General features: G+C 30.8%; 3 protein-coding genes across 3 annotated transcripts; 2 read left to right on the forward strand and 1 right to left on the reverse strand.

Annotated features, from left to right (window-relative positions):
• The first annotated feature begins 8447 nt into the window (after positions 1 to 8447).
• Positions 8448 to 12089, forward strand: LOC139855226 (uncharacterized). Its single transcript, XM_071844467.1, has 2 exons — positions 8448 to 10935; positions 11235 to 12089. The coding sequence occupies exons 1-2, from the start codon at positions 8450 to 8452 to the stop codon at positions 11338 to 11340; spliced, it is 2592 nt and encodes an 863-aa protein (XP_071700568.1). The 5' UTR covers positions 8448 to 8449; the 3' UTR covers positions 11341 to 12089.
• A 3974-nt stretch (positions 12090 to 16063) lies between these two features.
• On the forward strand, positions 16064 to 20764 carry LOC139855243 (uncharacterized). Its single transcript, XM_071844482.1, has 9 exons — positions 16064 to 16306; positions 16459 to 16499; positions 17012 to 17043; positions 18196 to 18224; positions 18812 to 18848; positions 19012 to 19068; positions 20010 to 20086; positions 20232 to 20305; positions 20423 to 20764. The coding sequence occupies exons 1-9, from the start codon at positions 16143 to 16145 to the stop codon at positions 20440 to 20442; spliced, it is 531 nt and encodes a 176-aa protein (XP_071700583.1). The 5' UTR covers positions 16064 to 16142; the 3' UTR covers positions 20443 to 20764.
• A 28-nt stretch (positions 20765 to 20792) lies between these two features.
• LOC139855235 (metal-independent phosphoserine phosphatase) lies at positions 20793 to 22737 on the reverse strand. Its single transcript, XM_071844474.1, has 6 exons — positions 22601 to 22737; positions 22245 to 22325; positions 21914 to 22042; positions 21650 to 21712; positions 21434 to 21558; positions 20793 to 21273 (listed from the first exon to the last, which is right to left on the reverse strand). The coding sequence occupies exons 1-6, from the start codon at positions 22679 to 22681 to the stop codon at positions 21075 to 21077; spliced, it is 678 nt and encodes a 225-aa protein (XP_071700575.1). The 5' UTR covers positions 22682 to 22737; the 3' UTR covers positions 20793 to 21074.
• Between the last annotated feature and the right edge of the window lie 703 nt (positions 22738 to 23440).

Raw genomic sequence — 23440 nt, forward strand, 5'->3', positions numbered from 1 at the left:
TCGGATTCACGAACCTATATCATTTGTATATATATATTAATACATATACTTATAATCAAACAAATATATATATTATTATTAGTGATATTATTTTTATATTAATAGCTTATATTCATTTTATAAATAAAAAAATTAATTTTGTTATGTTATATGTAATACTATATATATATATATATATATATATATATATATATATATATATATATATATATATATATATATATATATATATATATATATATATATATATATATATATATATATATATATCATTTGTTTGTTAAAACAATATTTTAATAATAAAAGTTATGAAATATCAATAATGATAATACTAATGTTAATAATAATGATAATAGTATTAATAATTCTATTAATAATAATATTAATGATAGTTTTTAATAAATTAAATAATTTAATAATAATGATAGTAAAAATTATACTTTCTGATATTAATACTTAGTACTTAGTAATAATAATTTTAACAATCTTTTTACTTATGGTAATTTTTAATAGTAATACTTTTATTAATAATAATAATTCTAAAATGATACTAATACTAATATTAATAAAAATGATACTTTTAGTGTTAGTGGTCTCTATAATAATACTGATAATAATAATAACTATAATAATAATTTTAATATCAATGTTAATGGTTTTAATCATAATAATAATACTAATAATAACCTAATTGATAATACTAGTAATAATACTTATAATCATAATATTAATGATAATTATGATACTTAGTTTGATGGTAATAATCTAATTCACATTAATGTTAATAATAAGAATCATGATAATAATACTAACATAACAATAAAAACAACAATATTAATAATAATACTAACAATAACAATAATAATAATAATAATAATAATAATAATAATAATAATAATAATAATAATAATAATAATAATAATAATAATAATAATAATAATAATAAAATGGATTACTACCTTTAAAAGCTTGTCCTAAAAAAATGGCCCAAACCGGGCTCGAACCCGTGACCACTCGCTCCCATATCAACACCCTAACCATTCCTCCATTTGTTTTTCTCTGATTTATACCCAAACCATATATATATATAACACCTGTAGAGACCCGTCCTAATCCATCTGGATGAAATCCATATCGATTATAAACGATTCACAATAGTTGATTACATCGTGAGGTACTTGACCTCTATATGATATATTTTACAAACATTGCATTCGTTTTTAAAAGACAAACTTTCATTACATCGACAGTTGACGGACATGCGTACCATTTCATAATATATCCAAATATAATTGACTTAATATTAATCTTGATGAACTCAAGGACTCGAATGCAACATCTTTTGAAATATATCATGAACGACTCCAAGTAATATCTCTAATATGAGCAAATGCACAGCGGAAGATTTCTTTCGTACCTGAGAATAAACATGCTTTCAAGTGTCAACCAAAAGGTTGGTGAGTTCATTAGTTTAACATAAATAATCATTTCATAATTTTTAATAGACCACAAGATTTCATATTTCCATTTCTCATAAACATACGTCTCATGCATAGAGACAAAAATATCATTCATATGGTGAACACCTGGTAACCGACATTAACAAGATGCATATAAGAATATCCCCTATCATTCCGGGAAATCCTTCGGACATGATAAAAACAACATCGAAGTACTAAAGCATCCGGTACTTTGGATGGGGTTCGTTAGGCCCAAAAGATCTATCTTTAGGATTCGCGTCAATTAGTAGACTGGTTTACTAATTCTTAGGCTACCAAGCAAAAGGGGCATATTCGGCTTCGATCATTCAACCATATAATGTAGTTTCGATTACTTGTGTCTATTTCGTAAAACAGTTATAAAAGCAGCGCATGTATTCTCAGTCCCAAAAATATATATTGCAAAAGCATTTAAAAAGGGAGCAAATGAAACTCACAATAATGTATTTTGCAATAAAAATACATATGACGACATTGAACAATGCAGGGTTGGCCTTGGATTCACGAACCTATATCATTTATATATTTATTAACACATATAATTGTAATTGAACAAATTGATACATTCCATCTTAATTTATATATTTTATATATTTAATTTGTGTATATTTTAAAATGATTAATATTTATATAGTTATATTAATATCTACATATGATTAGTATAATATCAAAAAAAAATACCTAATTTGTTACATTTGAAAATTTATACAAAAAAAAATGTTAATATGAACAATACATACTTATATGTAATATTAATAAAAGTATATTTTCATATACAAAATATTTATTTGATAACATAATATCAATAATTGTAATAAAAGTTGTATTTGCTTATAATGATAATAATACTACTACTTATGATAATAATAAAAATAATAATGATATTCTTACTAAAAATGATTCTTTTAATAATACTATAGTTGTTATAATAATAATAATGATACTAATAGTAAAAATGATTATAAAAGTAATAATATAGTTGTAATAATATTAATCATGATACTAGTAGTAAAAATAATAATAATGTTATTAATACTAATAATAATTAATGATACTAATAATAGTTATAATACTAGTGACGCTAATAATAACAATAATAATAATAATAATAATAACAATATTAATAATAATAGGGATAATAACATTAATAATACATAATAATAATAGTGGAAATTAAATAAGAGTGTATACCCCTAATAGCATTTTCTCAAAAAAAGATTGCCCTGGACCAGGCTCTAACTCGCGACCTCCCGCTCCCCGCTAACACTCTTAACCATCTAACTGTCTCTATCTTTCTGCATTTATATGTAACTTATCTCTATATAACCCGTATCTCTATAACTTGGCCCAATTTGAAAGTCCAATGACAAATTACCTCGGCTCAACTTCACAGCCCGATTGCAAACTAAAAAAAAGTAGTCCATTTAATATTTAAAAAAAAAGGTTTCGGCTGTAGCAATCAGAAAAAGAGCTCGAGTGCAGCTGCAATAATATTAGGGTAGGTTGTTGGGATTTAAGATCACGACAGAAAAAAAATAATAGAAGCAGGAACAGGAAACGAGTATCACGTCATCATCATCCTTCCATCATCAAACATCAAATATAATCTATTCATTATCTCCTTCCATTCATCATTAACATAAATTCACGGTCACCATCCTTCTTCTTTTTAATCGACATAAAATAATATCATGTATCATATTTAATTTTAGCTTATCATGGAATCATCATCATCTACGCTTTTTATCATCATCATCATTAGTAAGATCGTGTTCCATGACCACGATCAAAAATACCACCCCATCATCGTTTATCATTAATCATCATCATCATCTATTCATAACTTGATGTCACGATGATCATCAACATATTCATCGTTATCTTTTCATCATAATCGTAAATTCATCATCATCGGCCCAATAATTAAACTGGATACACTAGGTTCTCGGTCTAACTTTCTTTTGTGTTTCAAAGGCTTGTTTATCATGTATCAATCTAATTATAAGTTGTGGGATTTATCGAGCTGGACATTTGATCAAAAGGTATATTTAATACTAAAAAAAATAACACAAGTGGTTTACTTGATCTAAAGGTGTCGGCCATCACTAGAAAAAGAAAAGAAAAGGGAGTGCAAACATCATCATTCAATTCATCATATCACGTTCATATATCTTCCCATTCTCACTTATTACTGTAGCGACAGCAGTCAACAGAGATGAAACAGTCATCCGTACTGTAGTAATAATAACGAGGGTTTGGGTGGTGGTTTGGTGATCATAGTGTTACAAGGATGGTGTTCGGGTTGGGTTGTTCAGTTTCTCCGTAACCAACAGGTGGTGGGAATAGTGGTTTAGTGAGTTTGTAAATGGTGGTTGTATGATTGTAAGTGGTGGTTGTTACAAGTAATAAGGAGGAAATCAAGGTGATGTTAAATGGGTTTTGAGTTGAACATGGTGAGGGTGATGGTTATGAAAACCGTAAGTAGAAACATGGATCAATTTGGAGCGATGTTCGACAAAAAGAAAGAAACGAGAAGTGTGTTTGTGGAGTGACGATTGCACACGAGAAACTGCAGCAAGGGAATCTACAAAACAGGCGGTGTTAGTGTTTGTTGGTAGTCATCGGACGAGAGAGATAGATAGATGTCTGCGGTTGTGTTGAAGAAGACAATTAGACAAATATTAATTTTGTAAGACAAATAACAAAACCCATATTGGTTTTGGTTTCGCTGCAGCCAACCAGAAATTCAGTTAAGGTGGTTTGTTGATGGGTTTTTGGGTGTCCGGTTCTTGATGGTGGTGTTAAGAGATGGTGATGGTGGTCTTTGGTTTTGATGGTAACGATGTTTACAGAGAAAGAAGAGAAGATATATAAAAGAAAAAAAATAGGGTGATATGGTGAATTATGAAACATGTGTATATACAATATATCAATGACAGATGACAGATAGATAGATTCGTTACATATATGAGCATACAAACACAGTAATCAATTTTCAATCATCTATACCATTTACAGATAATGAGAAAAGAAATATATAATATAATAATATTAATAATATATAAAAATAATAACAAACATGTGAATCAGGAATGTAACAGCCATATAGTTTGGATTTATCTACCGACACTTTTAACACCGAGTGGTATATCGTGTCATTTGCTAAACAGTTAGTATATAAGAGTGTTCCTAAAAATCCCCAATTTTAAATTAAGTCCATTTATTTATTCTGATCATTAACTGTTTGAAATCTGATCAAAAAAGTTCATTAATTATTTATTTTCTGTTCCAATTTATATGTACGGAGTACAAAAACTTAGATTGAAAAGGTAAAAAAATATTTATCAAAACTATTTTCTTTTTAATCAAATTTTGGAACAATTTTTATTTTAAAACTTCACATATATATATATATATATATATATATATATATATATATATATATATATATATATATTAGACCTATTTTAAAAATAAACAAACGTCAACTTAAAGTTACAGACATTTACCATTTAAGCTCAAAATTAATTATATTTAATATGCACTATGTATATATATAAACAATTGTAAATAACAAAATTTACTACGCAAATAAATATATATTAAATAATTAAATTAAATATAACAATATATATATACAAGAAATATACATATAAAATAATAGTTTTTATTACAATGAATATTATTGTACATATTTATTTATAACAATAAATGTTATATAATAGTTTATTAATGTTCATGTTATTATATATATTATACATATATTTATATATACACATATTTATATATATCCACATATTTACAATCAATGGTTCGTGAATCATCTGGGACAGTCGAAGGTCACATGAATATATGAAATAGTTCAAACTTTTTGAGACACAACTTTACAGACTTTGCTTATCGTGTCGAAATCATACAAAGATTAAGTTTAAATTTGATCGGAAATTGCCGGGTCATCACAACACCTAGCTCTTTTCTGGTTCATCTTCCTTCTTCTTCATCATTTTAATTTTCAAACTAATCCAACTCACCCGTAACATAACCGTGCATTACAATATGAAATTAGAACTTAATATCCATCATAAAAATACTTATTTGCGATAAACTAATTTAAAAAAATAATAATAAAAATAGCTGTAAACAGCCTGCTGCTCGTCGAGGGTGTTTTAAAAATAAAAAATTGATTTTTGAATTTGATCAAGTAAATGTAGATGGTCACAACATGTAAGAGTTTGTAAATCATTAATAGAAACTATTGAAATCATTCATTTAAATCGAATCATCACAGAACTTTTTAATTTGATCTTAGAACACAGTTTGACTTTTGATTTTTAAAAGTTTGACTCGTAAATTAAAATTAATTAGGAAGAATTGGAGTGTGAAAACTTACAAATAGATCAAACTGATAATTCCTAACACTCCTGCATTTATGGATTTTGATATTTGATTCGATTTTTAATTTTGGCCGAAAAGATGAACGTAAAGAGGATGAATGGTTTTTCTTTTAAACTTCAATTTTTTTTTATCATTCACATAGCAGCAGAGAATCTATATATTAAGTCTGTGAATGATTTAACCCGCAACAATAATTAAGCAAAGTTGTCTTGTAATGTTGATAGTGGTCGATAATATCTCACGAGCAGGGGAAGGACGAAAAAAGGGAGAAGAAATTAGAATAATCAGATAGTTACAGTAAATACTCAGATAGGGATATATATTCCATTTTTAACGCGTACAGATCTGGTTTTATATATTATAAATAAATAATAATAATTATTAAATATATTAATAATAATTTTGTTAATATTAATAATAATAATAATAATGAAATACAAATAATATAATAATAATAATAATAGTTATAATAATAATAATATTAATGATACTAATGTCAAAATAATATTTATGATAATAAGAATAATAATGATAGTAGTAAAAATAATGATAATAACAAATATGATAATTTTTAGTAATCATGTTAATATTTATAATTTTAATCACTCTTATATTAATATTTGTATTTAAAATCTTTATTTGACTATTAGCTCTTTAAAATTATGACAGTAATAATAATATTAATGATACTAATATTAATAGTAATAATAACAGTAATACCGAATGTAATATTATTATTACTATAATACTATCTTATAATTAAATTTATTATATTAACACTGTATATTATATAATATATATATTATATAATAACATCTCTTGAATACTTATATTTATACATTTTAATATATTACTCCCTCCGTCCCATCTTAAGTGTCCACTGTTGACTTTTCAAAGTCTTACTTTGTCAAATTTGACCGTAAATATTTTTATTTGTGCTATATAATATTTGATGAAAATTATATGAATGAATTAAGTTTTAAATATTTTTTCATTCCATATAATTTTCATCAAATATTATATAACACAAATAAAAATATTTATGGTCAAAGTTGACCAAGAAAGACTTTAAAAAGTTAACAGTGGATATTTAAGATGAGACAGAGGGAGTATAATATAATCAGTAATTATGTTCAGAAATTATATATGTACACACACACACACACACACACACACACACACACACATATATATATATATATATATATATATATATATATATATATATAATTATGTTTTAAATATCAAATAGTTAAATATATTAATTATATATTGAAACAATTAACTCAAAGCATATCATTTAGTACTTTGTAATCATTTTCAATTAATGTAACTATATATTATATATACATATCTATATATACATAAATGTTCATGAATCGTCAAGCACAGTCAAAGAGTAATTGATTACCTGAATATAGTTCCAAAATTTTATGAGATTCAACATTACAGACTTTGCTTATCGTGTCGGAATCATTCAAAGATTAAGTTTAAATTCGGTCAGAAATTTTCGGGTCGTCACATTGATATACGCGAAATGGATTCTTTTTAAGGAACGACAAATATTTCGAGCTATCTTCCATACATAACACACTCGCACCACGTTATTTTTTTATTCTGTACATACATAACATCATGTTGAATATGGTCCCGCCGCATCGCGCAGGCCGATCTTTTCTAGTTTATAACAAATCATACTACTTCATGTATACTCACGAGTCATCATGAATCATCAATCATCAATTTAACAATAAGAGCACCAGGAGTCGAACGATTTTTTCACCGTTATAGGGATTTAACGGTGGGGACGGTGGCCAACACCACTCCGCCCCGCCGTTAAACCACCGTTAAACGCATTACACGGTGGCCAGCGTTAGCTGGGCAACGGTGTGTTTTTTGTTTTCTTGATTTTTTTTATTTTCTTTGTTTTCGTTTCCTTTTTCCTTTCTTTTTTTTTCGTTTTTTTTCAACCTATCACCATTGTTGCTGCTGTAGATTTTAAGATGGAAATTAGGAAAGATGAGGTAGAAAGAGAAGGAAGAAAATAAAGGATGCTATAAATTTAGGTTTTAATTTTTTTTTTTAGAATTTTTAACTTTAATTTATAGTGAGCTAAAAGACATTGGGTCATACAACTAAAAAAACATAGATCAATTTTATGGGCAAAATGGTTAAAAAAATATATTTTTATTATTTAAATTATATAAATAAAAATAAATAATAAATAGATATTAAAATAATTAAATAATAATAAATAAAAGTATTAAAAATGAATTAAATAATAATAAATAAAAGTATTAAAATGAATTAAATAATAAATTTAACACTGTGATTTAACACTAAACCATTTCCCCTGTTTTGGCCTCAGTATTAAATTCAGTGTTACACCGAACGACTCCCTGCTGTCTAATGTGTGGTTATACGATGATTCGTGAGGAGTGAGGACTATGAAATCATAGTATAGTACTTGTACTTCGTACGAAACTAAAGCAGGAACAAACTTCATCCGTTATACTACATATATACTTCAACAATAAGGCTGGCGTGGCTATACGATGATCCCGTTTGAAAGCATGGAAGCAAGTGTACGAAAGGCTCTAATGAAGAACACCAAGAACCCGAAATTAGCTTGGCAGATGTTCAAACGACTCGCTTCAAATCCCAATTTCACTTTCAATCAATCACTACTACTACTCCCTCTCGTCACTCGTATCCTTATCCGATCCAAAATGTTCCCCCAAATCAACACTCTTCAACAACTCATCCTCACACACCCCTCAAACCAACACCACCACAACCACCACCCAACCCTGCAGGCCTTACTAATACGACTTCTAGCACAATCAGGTTACCTCAATCTTGCGATTTCTCATTTCCAAGATTTCCGATCTCATTACCCGGATAAGCCTTTTTGTATCTCCTTGTACAACTTGCTTATCCGGTCCTCGTTTCAACAAAATCTACCCAATAATGTTCGTTTCTTGTACGAGGATATGATTGTTTCTAGAGTTGCTCCTGAAACTTACACTTTTAATCTCTTGATCGCTGGCCTGTGTGACTCGGGTTGTTTAGAAGATGCACGTAAACTGTTTGATAAAATGCGCGAGAGAGGATGTGTACCCAATGACTTCACTTTTGGTATTTTAGTTCGTGCGTATTGTAGGGCTGGTCTTGCTGACAAAGGTTTGGAACTTTTGGAGGTCATGAGGAGTATGCAGGTTGTTCCTAATATTGTTATTTATAATACTTTAGTTTCAACTTTCTGTAAACAAGGTAAGACGGTTGAAGCAGAGAAGTTGGTGGAGAGGATTAGAGAGGATGGTCTTGTTCCGAATGTAGTTACATTTAATTCCAGGATTTCGGGTTTATGTAATGCAGGTAAAATTCTCGAGGCTTCGAGGATCTTCAGAGATATGCAAACTGATAAGGACTTAGGATTGCCTCAACCTGACATAATAACTTATAATCTGATGCTTGAAGGATTCTGCAAGCTAGGAATGGTAGAGGAAGCTAAAACACTACTTGAATCTTTGAAGGGAAATGGTGTTCCGTTGGAAATAGAAACTTATAATATATGGTTGTCGGGTCTTGTAAGAAATGGGAAGTTTTTAGAGGCACAAGTAGTGCTTGATGAAATGGCGGAAAAGGGTGTATATCCAACTCTCATCTCTTATAATATCATGATCAACGGTCTATCCAAGAATGGTATGCTCACTGATGCAAAAATGGTCATGAGTCAAATGGGAAACGCTGGAGTTGCTCCTGATGTGGTCTCTTATAGCATTCTGATTCATGGCTACTGCAAAAAAGGGAAGATCAGTGAAGCCAATAAACTTCTTAATAACATGATTACAGATGGTTGCTATCCAAATAGGTACACTTGCAATAGTTTGCTAAAGAGCCTTTGGAAAGAGGGGAATGTGTTAGAGGCAGAGGAATTACTGAATAAGATGAAAGAAAGGGGTTATGGGTTGGATACAGTGACTTATAATATTGTTCTTGATGGACTATCTAAAAGTGGCAAGGTTGTCCAAGCAGTTGAAACCATGAATGCTACTTCTGAGGATCTGGTTGGCGATGAAAACTTATGGAATGGTTTTACGCCTGACTTAATTACTTACTCCACCATAATTAATGCTTTATGCAAGGATGGGAAGCTTGATGAAGCTAAAAAGAAGTTCATAGAAATGTTAGGAAGAAATGTGTATCCAGATTCAGTTATTTACGACATTTTTGTTAATAATTTATGTAAAAAGGGAAAGGTTTCTTCGGTGTTTCGGGTTCTCAAGGACATGGAGAAAAGAGGGTTCAACAAGAGCTTGCAAACTTACAACTCTTTGATCCTTGGGTTAGGAATGAAGAGTCAGTTTTTTGAAATGTATGGGTTGGTTGATGAGATGAGAGAAAGGGGTATCGCTCCTAATGTTTTCACATACAACAATATGATAAAATGTTTATGCGAGTCAGGGCAAATAGATGACGCCACTAAACTGTTGGATGAGATGTTGACTAAAGCCGGTGTATCTCCTAACATTTCTTCCTTCAAGTTATTAATCAGACCTTTATGCCAGATAGGAGAGTTCAGACCTGCACAGGAGGTTTTCAATATTTCATTGAGTATATTTGGTCATAAGGAAGTTCTTTACAGCTTCATGTTCAACGAATTAGTTGCTGGAGACGAGCTCTTGGAAGCAAAGGACGTTTTCATGTCGGCATTGGATAGATGTTTTCATATAGGGAACTTCTTATATAAAGATTTCATTGCTAGACTCTGCAAGGCTGAAATGATAGAATGTGCCGCTGATATTCTCAAGAAAATGATTAATAGTGGATATACATTTGAAACTGCGTCATTTATGCCAGTAATTGATGGGTTGCACATGATAGGACATAAGCGTGAGGCAGATGAATTTGCTGAGTGGATGCTAGATATGGGTTCTGAACTTAAGGTTACAGATCAAGTTAACCGAAACGCTAAGGTGTATAACCGCAGAAAAGCTCTAAATAACGATGGAAGTCATTGGCCGAGCATATTGCACAGGTATGAGTGTCAAAAGAGTTTTTTTATCATTTTCTTTCAGCTTGGATGAGATGATTACTGCATGTGATGAGATAAATTTTTAGTTGGTCGTATATTCTATAATTAACTTTTGATAATTCCTCATCTGTCTAATTGCACTACATATATACTACTCGTACTACTTAAGGTTCCTTATTGTATATATATATATATATATATATATATATATATATATATATATATATATATATATATATATATATATATATATATATTGAAATAGTAATGCTGACACGATGTCTTAATGTGATTGTTGACAGAGATGATGGTAGTGGTGCCACATTGAAAATTCTAAACAAGATACAGAAAGGATGGGGTTGTGCAAGAATATCAAATCCGCACTACTTTGAATATGACTATCGATAAAGTTGAAGGATTACAACTCTTAGCTTTGCAGGAATTAGCTTTGTATTTTCCGTGGAGAATGATCTATTTTTAGATGGAAGCCGGTTCCACGATGAAATGATGATCATGCTCCCCCTGAATGTATTCTGAGGCTAAGCAAGATTTGTCAACGGGTGTGTCTATAGGCAATGGTTATAATAGCTATGGCCTTTGCGCAAACCTACCAGTGCCAAAAGAGTAGAGAGGGATAGGATCTTGAGCCTAGTAAACAAGCTTGTAGTGGATGAACTTGCAAGCATGATGAAACAAAAAGTCTCGAGGACGTATTGTCAAGAATAGTACTATTCTCAATTTTCTCATTAATAGCCGATAGCGCACATTTATGCATGCTCCTAAATCAATCACTGAATTCAAACTCTCTATCTATCGGATGAAAGGGAGCGAGTGTAGGTTAATCCCTAGTCGTATTTCCTGATCACCTTGTGACAAAGGCTTGAAGAACTAAAATTGTGGGTGCCACATGATGAAGAACAAGATGATGATGATGTCTTTTGATATGTGCCACAATCACGATTAGGATTAGGATTAGGATTAGGATTAGGAGTACGTGGGAGTGGGGAGCTCAGTTCTCGGAAGTTTGCATAGAATTGGAACAAGATGATGATGATGTCTTTTGTATGTATGTATGTTTTTGTTTTGTTTTGTAGGTGTATGTATGTACGTAGGTATGTTTTTCTTGTAGGTATGTAGCTTTTTTATGTACGGTTGTTTGTTGGCATGTATATTGGTTTATGTGTGTGTGTGTGTGTGTGTGTGGGTGTGGGTGGGGGTGGGGGTGGGGGTGGGGGGTGGGGGGGGGGGGGGTGTTGGTCTCGTATTGTTCGGTGCATCCTAGGGTCATTATGGATAAGGACGACCATTCTTTGCTCCTGAGCTTGATTGGTATTCTTTTAGCTGTGTGTCTTCGGAGATGTCTACCGTAAAGATGCATGAGTGGTGTTTGGTTTGTTACGGGTGGTTGGCTCCCTGCTTGCGCAACAACTCCCACCTGACATGCCTTGCGAGTTCTGTTTTCAAGGTCCCTTGGCTCTATTTATTGAGGCAACACCAAGCGTCGATTAAGTGGCGTCTTGACTGCCGCTTAGAGCCTAAATTGATTTTTCTAGCAGGCTTTTAAACCCATGAAAATCTGATTCTACCATTTTCATGGCGTCTTAATTTTAGTTTACTATTTTTTCATTTTATTTTACTATTTTCTATTTTTTATTTAAAAAATAATAATAATACTAATAAAAAAAAAATTCCTACTTTTTGGCCGGAGGTCCACTCGGAAGCAATCTCCTTATCCGTCGAATAAAGAGAGGGATGACTTTCTCTACTTTTCGGGGTGGAGAAATGACTTGTTTTTATTCTCGGGTAGGGGAAGGATTGTCTACATCTCACCTCCCCATACACCACTCAGGTGGTATTGGGTTTTGTTGTTGTTGTTGTTGTTGTTGGAACGATCCAAGTTGTTTATCTTTTCGGAAGTCCATCTCAATATTCCATGTTCCCTGCATATCTTATCTTCATGGTTGTAGCGAAAATTGGAACCATCAACAAACAAAATTAACAAATCGTATTAATTTGAATATATGGCTTTCGGTGTAACTGTGGGTGGGAAAAATCTAGCCCACTTTTTTATTTCTTGAAACGACTCTTGTAGTTGGAAGTAATCATATGATAAGTCATAATGATGACCTACCTGTCAGCTCTCACATGACGGTAGTTTTTGGCCTTGTTGACCTTGCATCAAAGTTTTTGAATGTAGCTTTGTTGGTTTTTCTTTCCGGACCTAAAAGTAAGCTGATTTTTCCAAAAACGGGATTAATTTGGTGTGCAATTAGCCCTTGAATATAGATAAGGAGATACCTTTTGACTTCCAATGCTCTTGCCTTGGCTAGTTTACTTGTCTCTTTGCATCCAACTTTGTGCTGCCATGATATTATTCCTGATGACGTCAGGTATAACATTCATCACAATGTTATTCTTTGAGCGTTTTCTGTTCAAAATAATAACATTCATAATAAAATGTCTTTTCTTAAATGTTCATATTTTCACTCTTAATGTCTGTGAAATTCTTTTAAACAAAAAAAATAAAATAAAAAATGTAATTCCCTCTGTTCTCCTAAAATCTACTTCACTCTTGATTACTCCAATATGTCTGTGTAAGTGCGCGCGCGCGCGCGTGCGTATTCAAATTTAACCAATTAAACTCTTGTGATCAATGCAACCCAGTTCTTCACGATCGACAATCAATATATTTTGAATACAAGGATTTTACTCTACGGAGAAGGGGATCAAGTATATCTAAGAGTAACTTAGTAACACAATTACATTTCATTACATACTTATGGTGCGTTCGATTACCTCTTAATTGAATGGTTTGGCGCTGAATGTTGAAACAGTCATCATTTAGTGCGTTTGTTTCTTTCTGTTTTGGCGAAAACACATATTAGTATAAATTCTCAATATTGATATTTGTAATAGTGTCTTTAATTTCTGAATGGTTCAGTGTTGTTGGTGGCCCATGTATTTGGCCCAACATAATTCGTTCTTTTAATCAGGCTATCGCAAAAGGCTGGTTACCAGGCAACGTGTTTCATTTAAAGATTGGGGATGGGAAACTTGTTAGCTTTTGGAAGGATAGATGGAGAGAAGAGAACTGGTTTTACAAGAGAAATACTCTAGACTTTTTCATCTTGAAGTGAACAAAGATTATAAGCTAGCCGACTGGCTGATTAATGGTGCTTGGGTGTGGAATTGATCTCGTGATTTACAAGGTACACGGACCGCTTCTATGTTTAATAATTTGTTAGAAGATATTGGATCACGAGCGCTTTCGAACGAGAAGGACTCTTGGAGTTGGTCCATTTCAAGGGATGGAAATTTTTGAGTTGGGGATACGCGTTCTTACGTTGATTCTAGAGCTCTGGTTGATGGTTCCTTTCGTACTTCATGGTCTAAAGTGTTGCCCCGTAAGATAAATATTTTCATTTGGAGAGTTGAGTTGGATAGGTTGCCTACTAGGCTTAACTTATCGTCACGGTGTTTGGATATCAATGATATTGGTTGTCCTTTATGCCTATATCGAGTGGAATCTCTGTCACACATTTTATTCTCGTGTGATGTTGCTGTGGAAGTATGGAGAAAAATTCGAATTTGGGTCGATTGTAATTTGCCGTATTGGGCCGAATGGGCCGAGTCGCATGTTTGGTATCGCGATTGGAAAGTCACGGTTTTGAAGAAGGACAAGATTCTCACAATTGTCTCGGCTACACTTTGGTTATTAGGGAGGTTTCGCAATGCCTCACTTTTTAATTCGACAAGGATGACGAATGGAGAGATATTTAACTTAATTCGTTTGTACTCTTTTAATTGGATTACGGATAGAGGCAAAAAAAATATTAGTTGGTCCGATTGGCTTTATAAGCCATTGTAATTGTTTTGTATGCGCCCCTCCCTAATGTCTCGCTAGAGAGGTGGTAGTTTATAATATTTGGTCGTTCTAAAAAAAAATAGTGTCTTTAATTTTCTTAGGAATATATCTTAGTATAAATAATGGTCACGTTACAAGTATTAAACCTTATAAAGTTTGATTGAGATCGATGTTTGTAACCATTTTAAATCAATTTTTATCCGTGTCATGACCAATCCCGAATTAACCCACTTGGATATAATTTTACCCGATTTAATATTGCTTTTGATGCTATACCTAAATACTTACATCATGCTATGATTTGTAAACAATTATAGTTTGAGGAATTATTATTTTGTGACTTAGTTAAATATTAGTTCATTAACCGGCCGGAGGTGAATTTCTTTTTTACCTATAGTTGTGAAGTATTATATTGACCATAGATTTGAAGATTGACCCAATAATCATCTCTTTAATTGTAAAATTATACAATTTGATGAGTTCTCTGTGTAGTCTTTTCGTTCCAAATATTGCTAAGAAAAAGCACATGTCACATGTACTTTTTTGTTTACATTCCAGTCTTACTTCTTACTCCTACTTTTTATCTATATTTTTGTCCTAATTGAATAAACCAGATATACAAAAGACTTTTATCACATTATTTTTTATCATAATGGAAGTTATTAATTAATTTAAGACATTGAAAATAAGAACACGGAACTATAGATTTGAGACGTAAAGATATTTAATTATATTGAATCGTATCCTCCACAACACTCACAAGTAGGGGTGTTCATCGGTTCGATTTTTGGTTTTGCGGTTTATTCGGTTCGATTTTTTCGATTTTGAAACTTATAAAATCAAAATCGAAAACCAAACCGAAACCAAATTTAAATATTAAAACCATAAGCAAAACCGAACCGATAACTGAATTTGATTTCGGTTTAGTTTCGATTAAAACCGAAAATCATTAAAAATGTAAATCCTAACAGGCATAAAGTTACATATAAAGTTACATATGTTTTAATATGTTATTAATTTGAATTCGGGTTTCGGTTAACAAAATTTGAAATTTTCAAAACCAAAAACCGAATTATGAATTCGGTTTCGGTTTCGATCGCTTCAAAAACCGTTTAAGAACTTCGGTTTGATTTTTTTGGTTTGTATTCGATTCGATATTTGATTTATTCGGTTTGAAATCAAATGGTGGACACATGACATCATCCATCCATGTCACATCAATGTAAATCACCACTAAAAAAAAAAAAAGACGGTGGATTACGGAAGTAAAAGCGTAATCAGACCATTTGCCCTAAAATATCGAGTTTTCTGAATTGAAGGCGGCAGTCGAAGCCAAGATATAGAAATGGGGAACACAGAAACAGAAAGAAGAAGGGTGGTAGTTTTGAAAGAGTGGTTCGACCGAGTTGACTCAGAGAAAACAGGCAACATAACACCCATTCAACTACAGACGGCTCTTGCTGTTGGAAATCTTCAATTTCCCATCACTATTGTTCAACAAATGATCAGGTCCCTTCTTTCTTTATTCCAACTAACTAACTAATTTAGGATATTCAAATTTCTAGTCTTGGGTTGACTTTGGAACCCCCTCAATCTTTTGGATTGTCCCTTCAAATGTTCCTTAATGGATCCTATTTTTATTTCTTCTTCTTCTTCTTCAGGATGTATGATTTTGACAGGAATGGAACCATGAATTTTGAAGGTATACCTCATATACTTAATGTTTGATGCCACCATCTGTCTTACTATGTTATTCACTGTCAATTATAACTATATATTTACTGAATATTAGTGTTGTTTTACTTGATCATATACTGTAGAATATAGATAGATAGACTCTTGTTCCCTTTTCTTGCAAAGATACACAAGTTTTTGTTTTAAACGAAAACTGACTTGTTATGGTTCTACGAAGATTATGGGTGCAGTCAATATTGTGCCCCCTAAATCACATGATCTTTTTGAAAATCATGGCATGGCATATGGCATTGTATGGCCTTCAAGCCAATGCGTGTGGGATCTAAGAGTTCATTCATTCAAACAAACATCAGAATTAGGATGCTTCAGTAAAAAAAAAATATATTAGATACAGTTTCTAACTTTCTGATAGTCTAGGTTCAACTACTAATTAATCTTCTTAAAGTTGTATCCTTTGCCTCATGTTGTGACCACATATCTTACACTCTTTTTGACGTGTTTTCTCGTTCTTCTCCTCAGAATTTGTGGCTCTTAACAAATTTCTTTTAAAGGTTAGAATTTCTCTCTATGTTGCACTCACAAATCACATTGCAGAAAGAAAGAAAAAAAGACCTACGAAATAACATGTTTTTGAAAATTTATGACAACATTTCACTGGAAATTCTTATATATATATATATATATATATATATATATATATATATATATATATATATATATAGGATTAATGGGGAAGTAACCAATCGGGGGGAAGCGGGGAAGCAAATTTTTATTTTATTTTTTCGTTTTTTGGAATTTTTTTTTCAGGCATCAAGATCACACGAAAATATGAACATTTAGAAAAGACAATTCGTGATGAATGTTATTATTTAGGCGGGAAAACGATCGACAAAAATAACATTCAAGATAATATTGATCGTGAAGAATGTTAACGTTTTTTCATGTTTTGTGAAGTAAAATTTAGCCCGATTTAGAGTTTAGGGTTTAGGGTATGTTGTTTTGGGTTTAGTCCCTAAACCCAAAACCCCAAACCCCAAACCCTAAACTCTAAACCGTTTGTGTTAAAAACTCAATCTAAATCCTAAATCTAAACCCTAAACCCTATATTTCTAAACCCTAATATCTAAACTCTATAAACCCTAATATCTAAACCCTAATGTCTAAAACCTCAACATACGTTCGAAAAACACGATAATTGATATATATTACTTCTTCGAGCGTTTTCCCGCCAAAATAATAACATTCATCACGAAGTGTCTTTTCTAAATGTTCTTATTTTCATCCAATCTATAATGTTCGTGAACAAAGTTTTTTCAAAAAACGAAAAAAAAAAAAAAATTTGCTTTCCCCCGCTTCCCCCTTCCCCCTGATTACTTCCCTCTTGATCCTACCACTATATATATATATATATATATATATATATATATATATATATATATATATATATTATTAATATTATTAGTATTGTTATTATTAAAAATAATTATTTGTACAACTATATTATTATTAAAAGAATCATTATTAGTAAAACTATTATTTTTATCATTTTTTTAATCTAATTATTGGTATTATTATCTTTACCTTAATAGTATTATAATTATTAATTTTACAAACAAAAGCACTTTCCGCATATGACTGTTTTTCAGTGATATGCAATCTAAAGACCATCTGATTTAGAGAACTTTTGTTGACTATATTTTCAGGTTCAACAGGCCTTCTCGGACCTGGAGAGGTACAATATTCATGTATTTTCTAGTGGTTCGGAACTATAATAACGAGGCTTTCTTTGTCGTTTCTTTATTTGTTTCGTCCCTCTGTCCTTTTGCTTGATTTTTCCAAACTTAACAGAAGCCGCTTGAAATAGTCCTAAAAGAAGTTATGTACTGGAAATTATCTAGTCTAAGCTATATTTCAATATCAAGATAATTCTGGATACGTGTAGATGTTACAAGGATAATATTCTCCAGAGTAAAATAAAATGCAAAGAATCATGTTTCATACATTGTGATGCAATAAAATCACGACTGTTGGTACGTAAACTATAGCCTAGACTAGATAATTTCCAGTGCAAAAAAATCACGACGATTCTTTCATCAACTTTGCAACACTTTTCGTTAGGTTCATAATTATATTAAAACTACTTCTTTGATATTAGTTAGGTCTTATAATTTATCTTGGTAAATATCATACCTTTGACTTACTATGTAATTATTTAACCTTGTGTTTTGTCAAACTTCGTAACCTATAAACAATCAATTTTAGGTTGTTTACAGACACGAATACGAATACTCTAACACTAATGTTATCTCTGCTCAACAGGGGCCGCGGGTTTCTTGTTCCTGATGAAGTCTATGAGGTATGATTAGCACCAATGCGCAGTTTGTGAAGGCTTTCATATGTGAATTGAATGCCTTTATTTTGTTTTATTTTATTTTGCAAAATAAAAATATTATCTCAACTTTCATTTGAGACGTGTTTAATTATGAAAAACTTTTCCCCCTGCTTTCTCTCACTAATAGGCCTTGCTGAAACTTGAATTCTCTTTGGATTCTCCAGCATTTTACACCGTATGTGAGGTACGTACAACTTTAGTGCCTAATGTTTATCAAAGTATTATTATTATTATGTTACTATAATTCCAAACAAGGGGGAAAACTATACTTGTGGTATAAATCAAGGTAGTTCTTATTATGGACATATAAACCTCCCGCAGGCCATAATTGGTGGTATTGGGTTAGTCCAAAATGGAGTATTTTGAATAAGTATAAAAAAGTAAGGCTCAACAATTGAGTGCATGAATTAGAATACCATATGAATCATTTGTTTTCTTTTAGACGGCGGTCTTATAATAAGATAAATAAAAAGAATGACGCTGATTTGTTTATGGGTTGATTCTTGAAGCTTTAACTTCAAGTCATGACCTCAACATCTAGTGTATGTTTGTTGTACAAAATAACAGCATAATAATAATAATAATAATAATAATAATAATAATAATAATAATAATAATAATAATAATAATAATAATAATAATAATAATAATAATAATAATAATAATAATAATAATAATAATAATAATAATAATAATAATAATAATAATAATAATAATAATAATAATAATAATAATAATAATAATAATAATAATAATAATAATAATAATAATAATAATAATAATAATAATAATAATAATAATAATAATAATAATAATAATAATAATAATAATAATAATAATAATAATAATAATAATAATAATAATAATAATAATAATAATAATAATAATAATAATAATAATAATAATAATAATAATAATAATAATAATAATAATAATAATAATAATAATAATAATAATAATAATAATAATAATAATAATAATAATAATAATAATAATAATAATAATAATAATAATATTATTATTATTATTATTATTATTATTATTATTATTATTATTATTATTATTAATATTTAGTTTATTTATATATATTGGATTGGAAATTTGTTTTGATGATATGATTTACAGAGCTTTGATAAAGAAAAGAATGGAAAATTTCGGCTAGATGATCTGATTTCCCTTTGTATATTTGTACAATCTGCTCGGTAAGCTGACCACAAAGCAAAGCCTTGCCTTGAATTCATTCATATAATAAGAATCTAAATCAAAATCTAAATGAAATGAATAATTTAAATATCTTATTATTAAGTGATGTCTAATATGGAGTAATTATTATTAATAAATATGCAGGAACCTTTTTAATTCATTCGATGCTAGTAAGCAGGGGAGGGTGACTCTTGATCTCAATCAATTCATTTACTGTAGTGAGATTCATTTACTTGCTTGTTTGTTTAAGTGTGAGTTATCTTGTTTTTACTCAATTTTGCGTCCACTCACCCTCTTTCTACCTTGTTTGTTTGTTTGTCATTTTTTTTTTGCAGCTGCAAATTGTAGAATATGAACCCAACGTTTAATATGATATCCCAGCCAGGTGAAGAAGCTATCGTTCCTTTACTTACAGCACAACACAATACAACACGACACACATTTGTACTATTGAGATTGAGATGAGTTTCTTTGTTGTAATAACCAACAGTCTTCGGTCAGAGAGGTTGATGACTCGTTCATTTTTAAGTACTGTAGTAGTAGTTTGGAATTGGAGTGTGATCTAGCTTTTGTACTATTTCTATATCTATTATTACTTTACTGTATGTATGTGATGTAATGCATGTAGAGTTAAAATTTTTATTAGGAATTGTTCACCATGAAACATTTGTTTATTGTAAAAAGCATGTGTAGACGTACCATCATGTTCTAGAAAGGTGGCTTTTGACCAATATAAAAGAGCAAAGAAAAACTATCAAGTTGCAGGCTGGATGACCATGTAGCTGCAACAAACAAACTCACTTATATTTATGATGAAGAGAATCTCTATAATCATTTTAAGATAACACCTTAATCCAAGGTTTCAATAATTAAATTCATCTTCCAACACCTTAATCCATCCCGAAGGTTTCAATAACTAAGCATCTTACTTATTAGAGTTATTGGCCATGTTAATCCGTCTCAATTAATTTGAGGTGAAAAATTTATTCATACAACTGCTCTGAGTTCTCCTGTCAGCAATGCGTGCTTTCGGTGTTGTGATAAAACTGATGGAATTTTGATTGCCTCTACTCGTGAAACCAGATCACCACCCCCACCATCAATGGGTCCCGCTTCACGAACTGCATTGAGTATCGTCTGCAGGATTTGCAATGGATCACCATGGCTCACAATCAAAATGGCACATCTGCAACGTCAACAACATCAACAACGTAAAATAAATTAACCATTTTACTAATTTTCCATTTCATCAATAATTTACCACCCACAAAGATGATACGTGTATATCAGCTCTTTTCATCTATGGGAGAGTTATGTACAAAGATGGTGTGTGAGCCAAAATTTACCCTTGAAATTCGGACTCAATCTGAACCAAGGCACTTGTAAGCCTAGAAACAACATCAGCAACACTTTCCCCACCTTTTGGCTTCATAAATGGATCTATTTCATCAAGATCCCAGATTTCTGTATACTGTTGTAGAAATAAGGCCAGATTAAACGCACACACCAAAATCACAACAGGTATAGAATAACCAACCATACATTTGAGGCCTTTAACTTACTTTATCATGAGACTGAAGCTCAAACAAGGGACCAAAGTAACGCTCTCGAAGATCGTCATAAACCTTTATAAAAAACATTATGATAAACGTTATAAACCAACTACGAGTACTACAACCAAACTGTTTTTAATGCATGCGTATCTTCAGAAAAAAAAAAAGTCTCTCTCAATGGATTGGCTTTTATGGTTTAACTTGCATGCAATTGTAACGGTGTCACAAAAAGGTCAAGAAAGTAAGGTGTGATTTAGCATTGCACTGCATTACCTTGCCTTGAGGTCCTTCTAAAGAAAGATTCAAAACTGAAGCCACCACTTTGGCTGTGTGAGTGGTTCTTGAGAAGGGAGAGTAACAAATTCGCACATGTTCTAGCGGTACCCCATTTTCCTTGAGTTCCTGCACACATATATTCTATATTCTATTACAATTATACCATGGTAAGAAGTATAGTAAATGCAATCATATAACCACAGATGACAAAACAGGCGGGGCAAGCAGGTTGAGTAACCGATGAAAATGGGCTTAGATAAAAACTAATGTTATAAGAAAGGAAATTAGTACAATGTTGATGGTTGTATAAAATGAATGGATGGTTCACCTTGAAGAATAATTCTCCAGCCAGTTGTGCTTGGTTGATACCTTCTGAAGCTAATTTGTATTTCTCGAGCTTTCCATTTTCCTGTTATCATGCTAATTATAATAACAATGAATTTTGCACTAATTTTTCATAAGCATTTGTATCTGTATCTGTATTTGTATTGTTGTATTAAACTGCTTGTCCAGATGACTCTGTTTATAACTTGAATGAACATTTTATACTCCAGAGGACTATACTTTTATACACCTTTAATTAATTGCTGTAATTAGTGAATTAGCAGACAAGACTGATTAATTAATTGAAAAAAGAAGGAAATGGGAAATGAAAGAGAAGTAGTAGTAGTAGTAGTAGAGTACCATGGATGAAACAATCAAACCAGTTTCATTTGGGATGCTTTTACCATGTCTCAGTATCCAGTATCTGTTTCCCAACTCCATTTTCACTTTATGATGATTGATGATTGATTCACAAATCTTCTTCTACTCCAATTGATGATTTAATTAGGTTTAGGAATTAGGAAAGTTGTATTCTCTGAGTCACCAAATCATTTCTTTTTTGCTCCCTCAATTTTATAAACAGTACAGTTTCAGTCCTCCGACAACCACTCACGGACGAAGAATACTTGCTCTCTTTTGCTCATTCATGTCATTCTTATGTTTACAATCAAATTAATCTATACTAGTGAAATTACCCGTGGAACCACGAGTTTATTTAAACGAAACAGTTTAATGATATGTTTTAGGTATTAAGTGAACGTAAATGCTAAAGTCATTTAATTTAATGACCCGTGAAACCACATAGTCCGACTAAGAAACTCGCCATCTGAACATTTCATCAAACACCTAAAATGCATATTAAACAATCTACATCCAATCATAAGAGATAATATTGGTTGTCATTTTATTTTAAAAGTGTAAATTAAAATATAAATTTAGAATTGATTTCCTTCTGTCTCGCTTTTATACATTCCCGTACTCAACTCAAAAATATTAATTAAAATAATTCAAAGTTATTTAATTTTAATAATTAAAATAATTAAAATAATTAGTAATAAGATTTAATAATAATAATTAATTAAATAAAATTTAATTTTAATTCAAAATTATTTAAATTAATGACATCACTCACCATGCTTAGATTTTTTCTTTTTCTTTTTGATTTTTTCTTAACAAATGAATTACTCTAATAATGACATC

The sequence above is a fragment of the Rutidosis leptorrhynchoides genome, chromosome 1, assembly GCF_046630445.1.
Source record: "Rutidosis leptorrhynchoides isolate AG116_Rl617_1_P2 chromosome 1, CSIRO_AGI_Rlap_v1, whole genome shotgun sequence".
NCBI classification, from domain to species: Eukaryota; Viridiplantae; Streptophyta; class Magnoliopsida; order Asterales; family Asteraceae; genus Rutidosis; species Rutidosis leptorrhynchoides.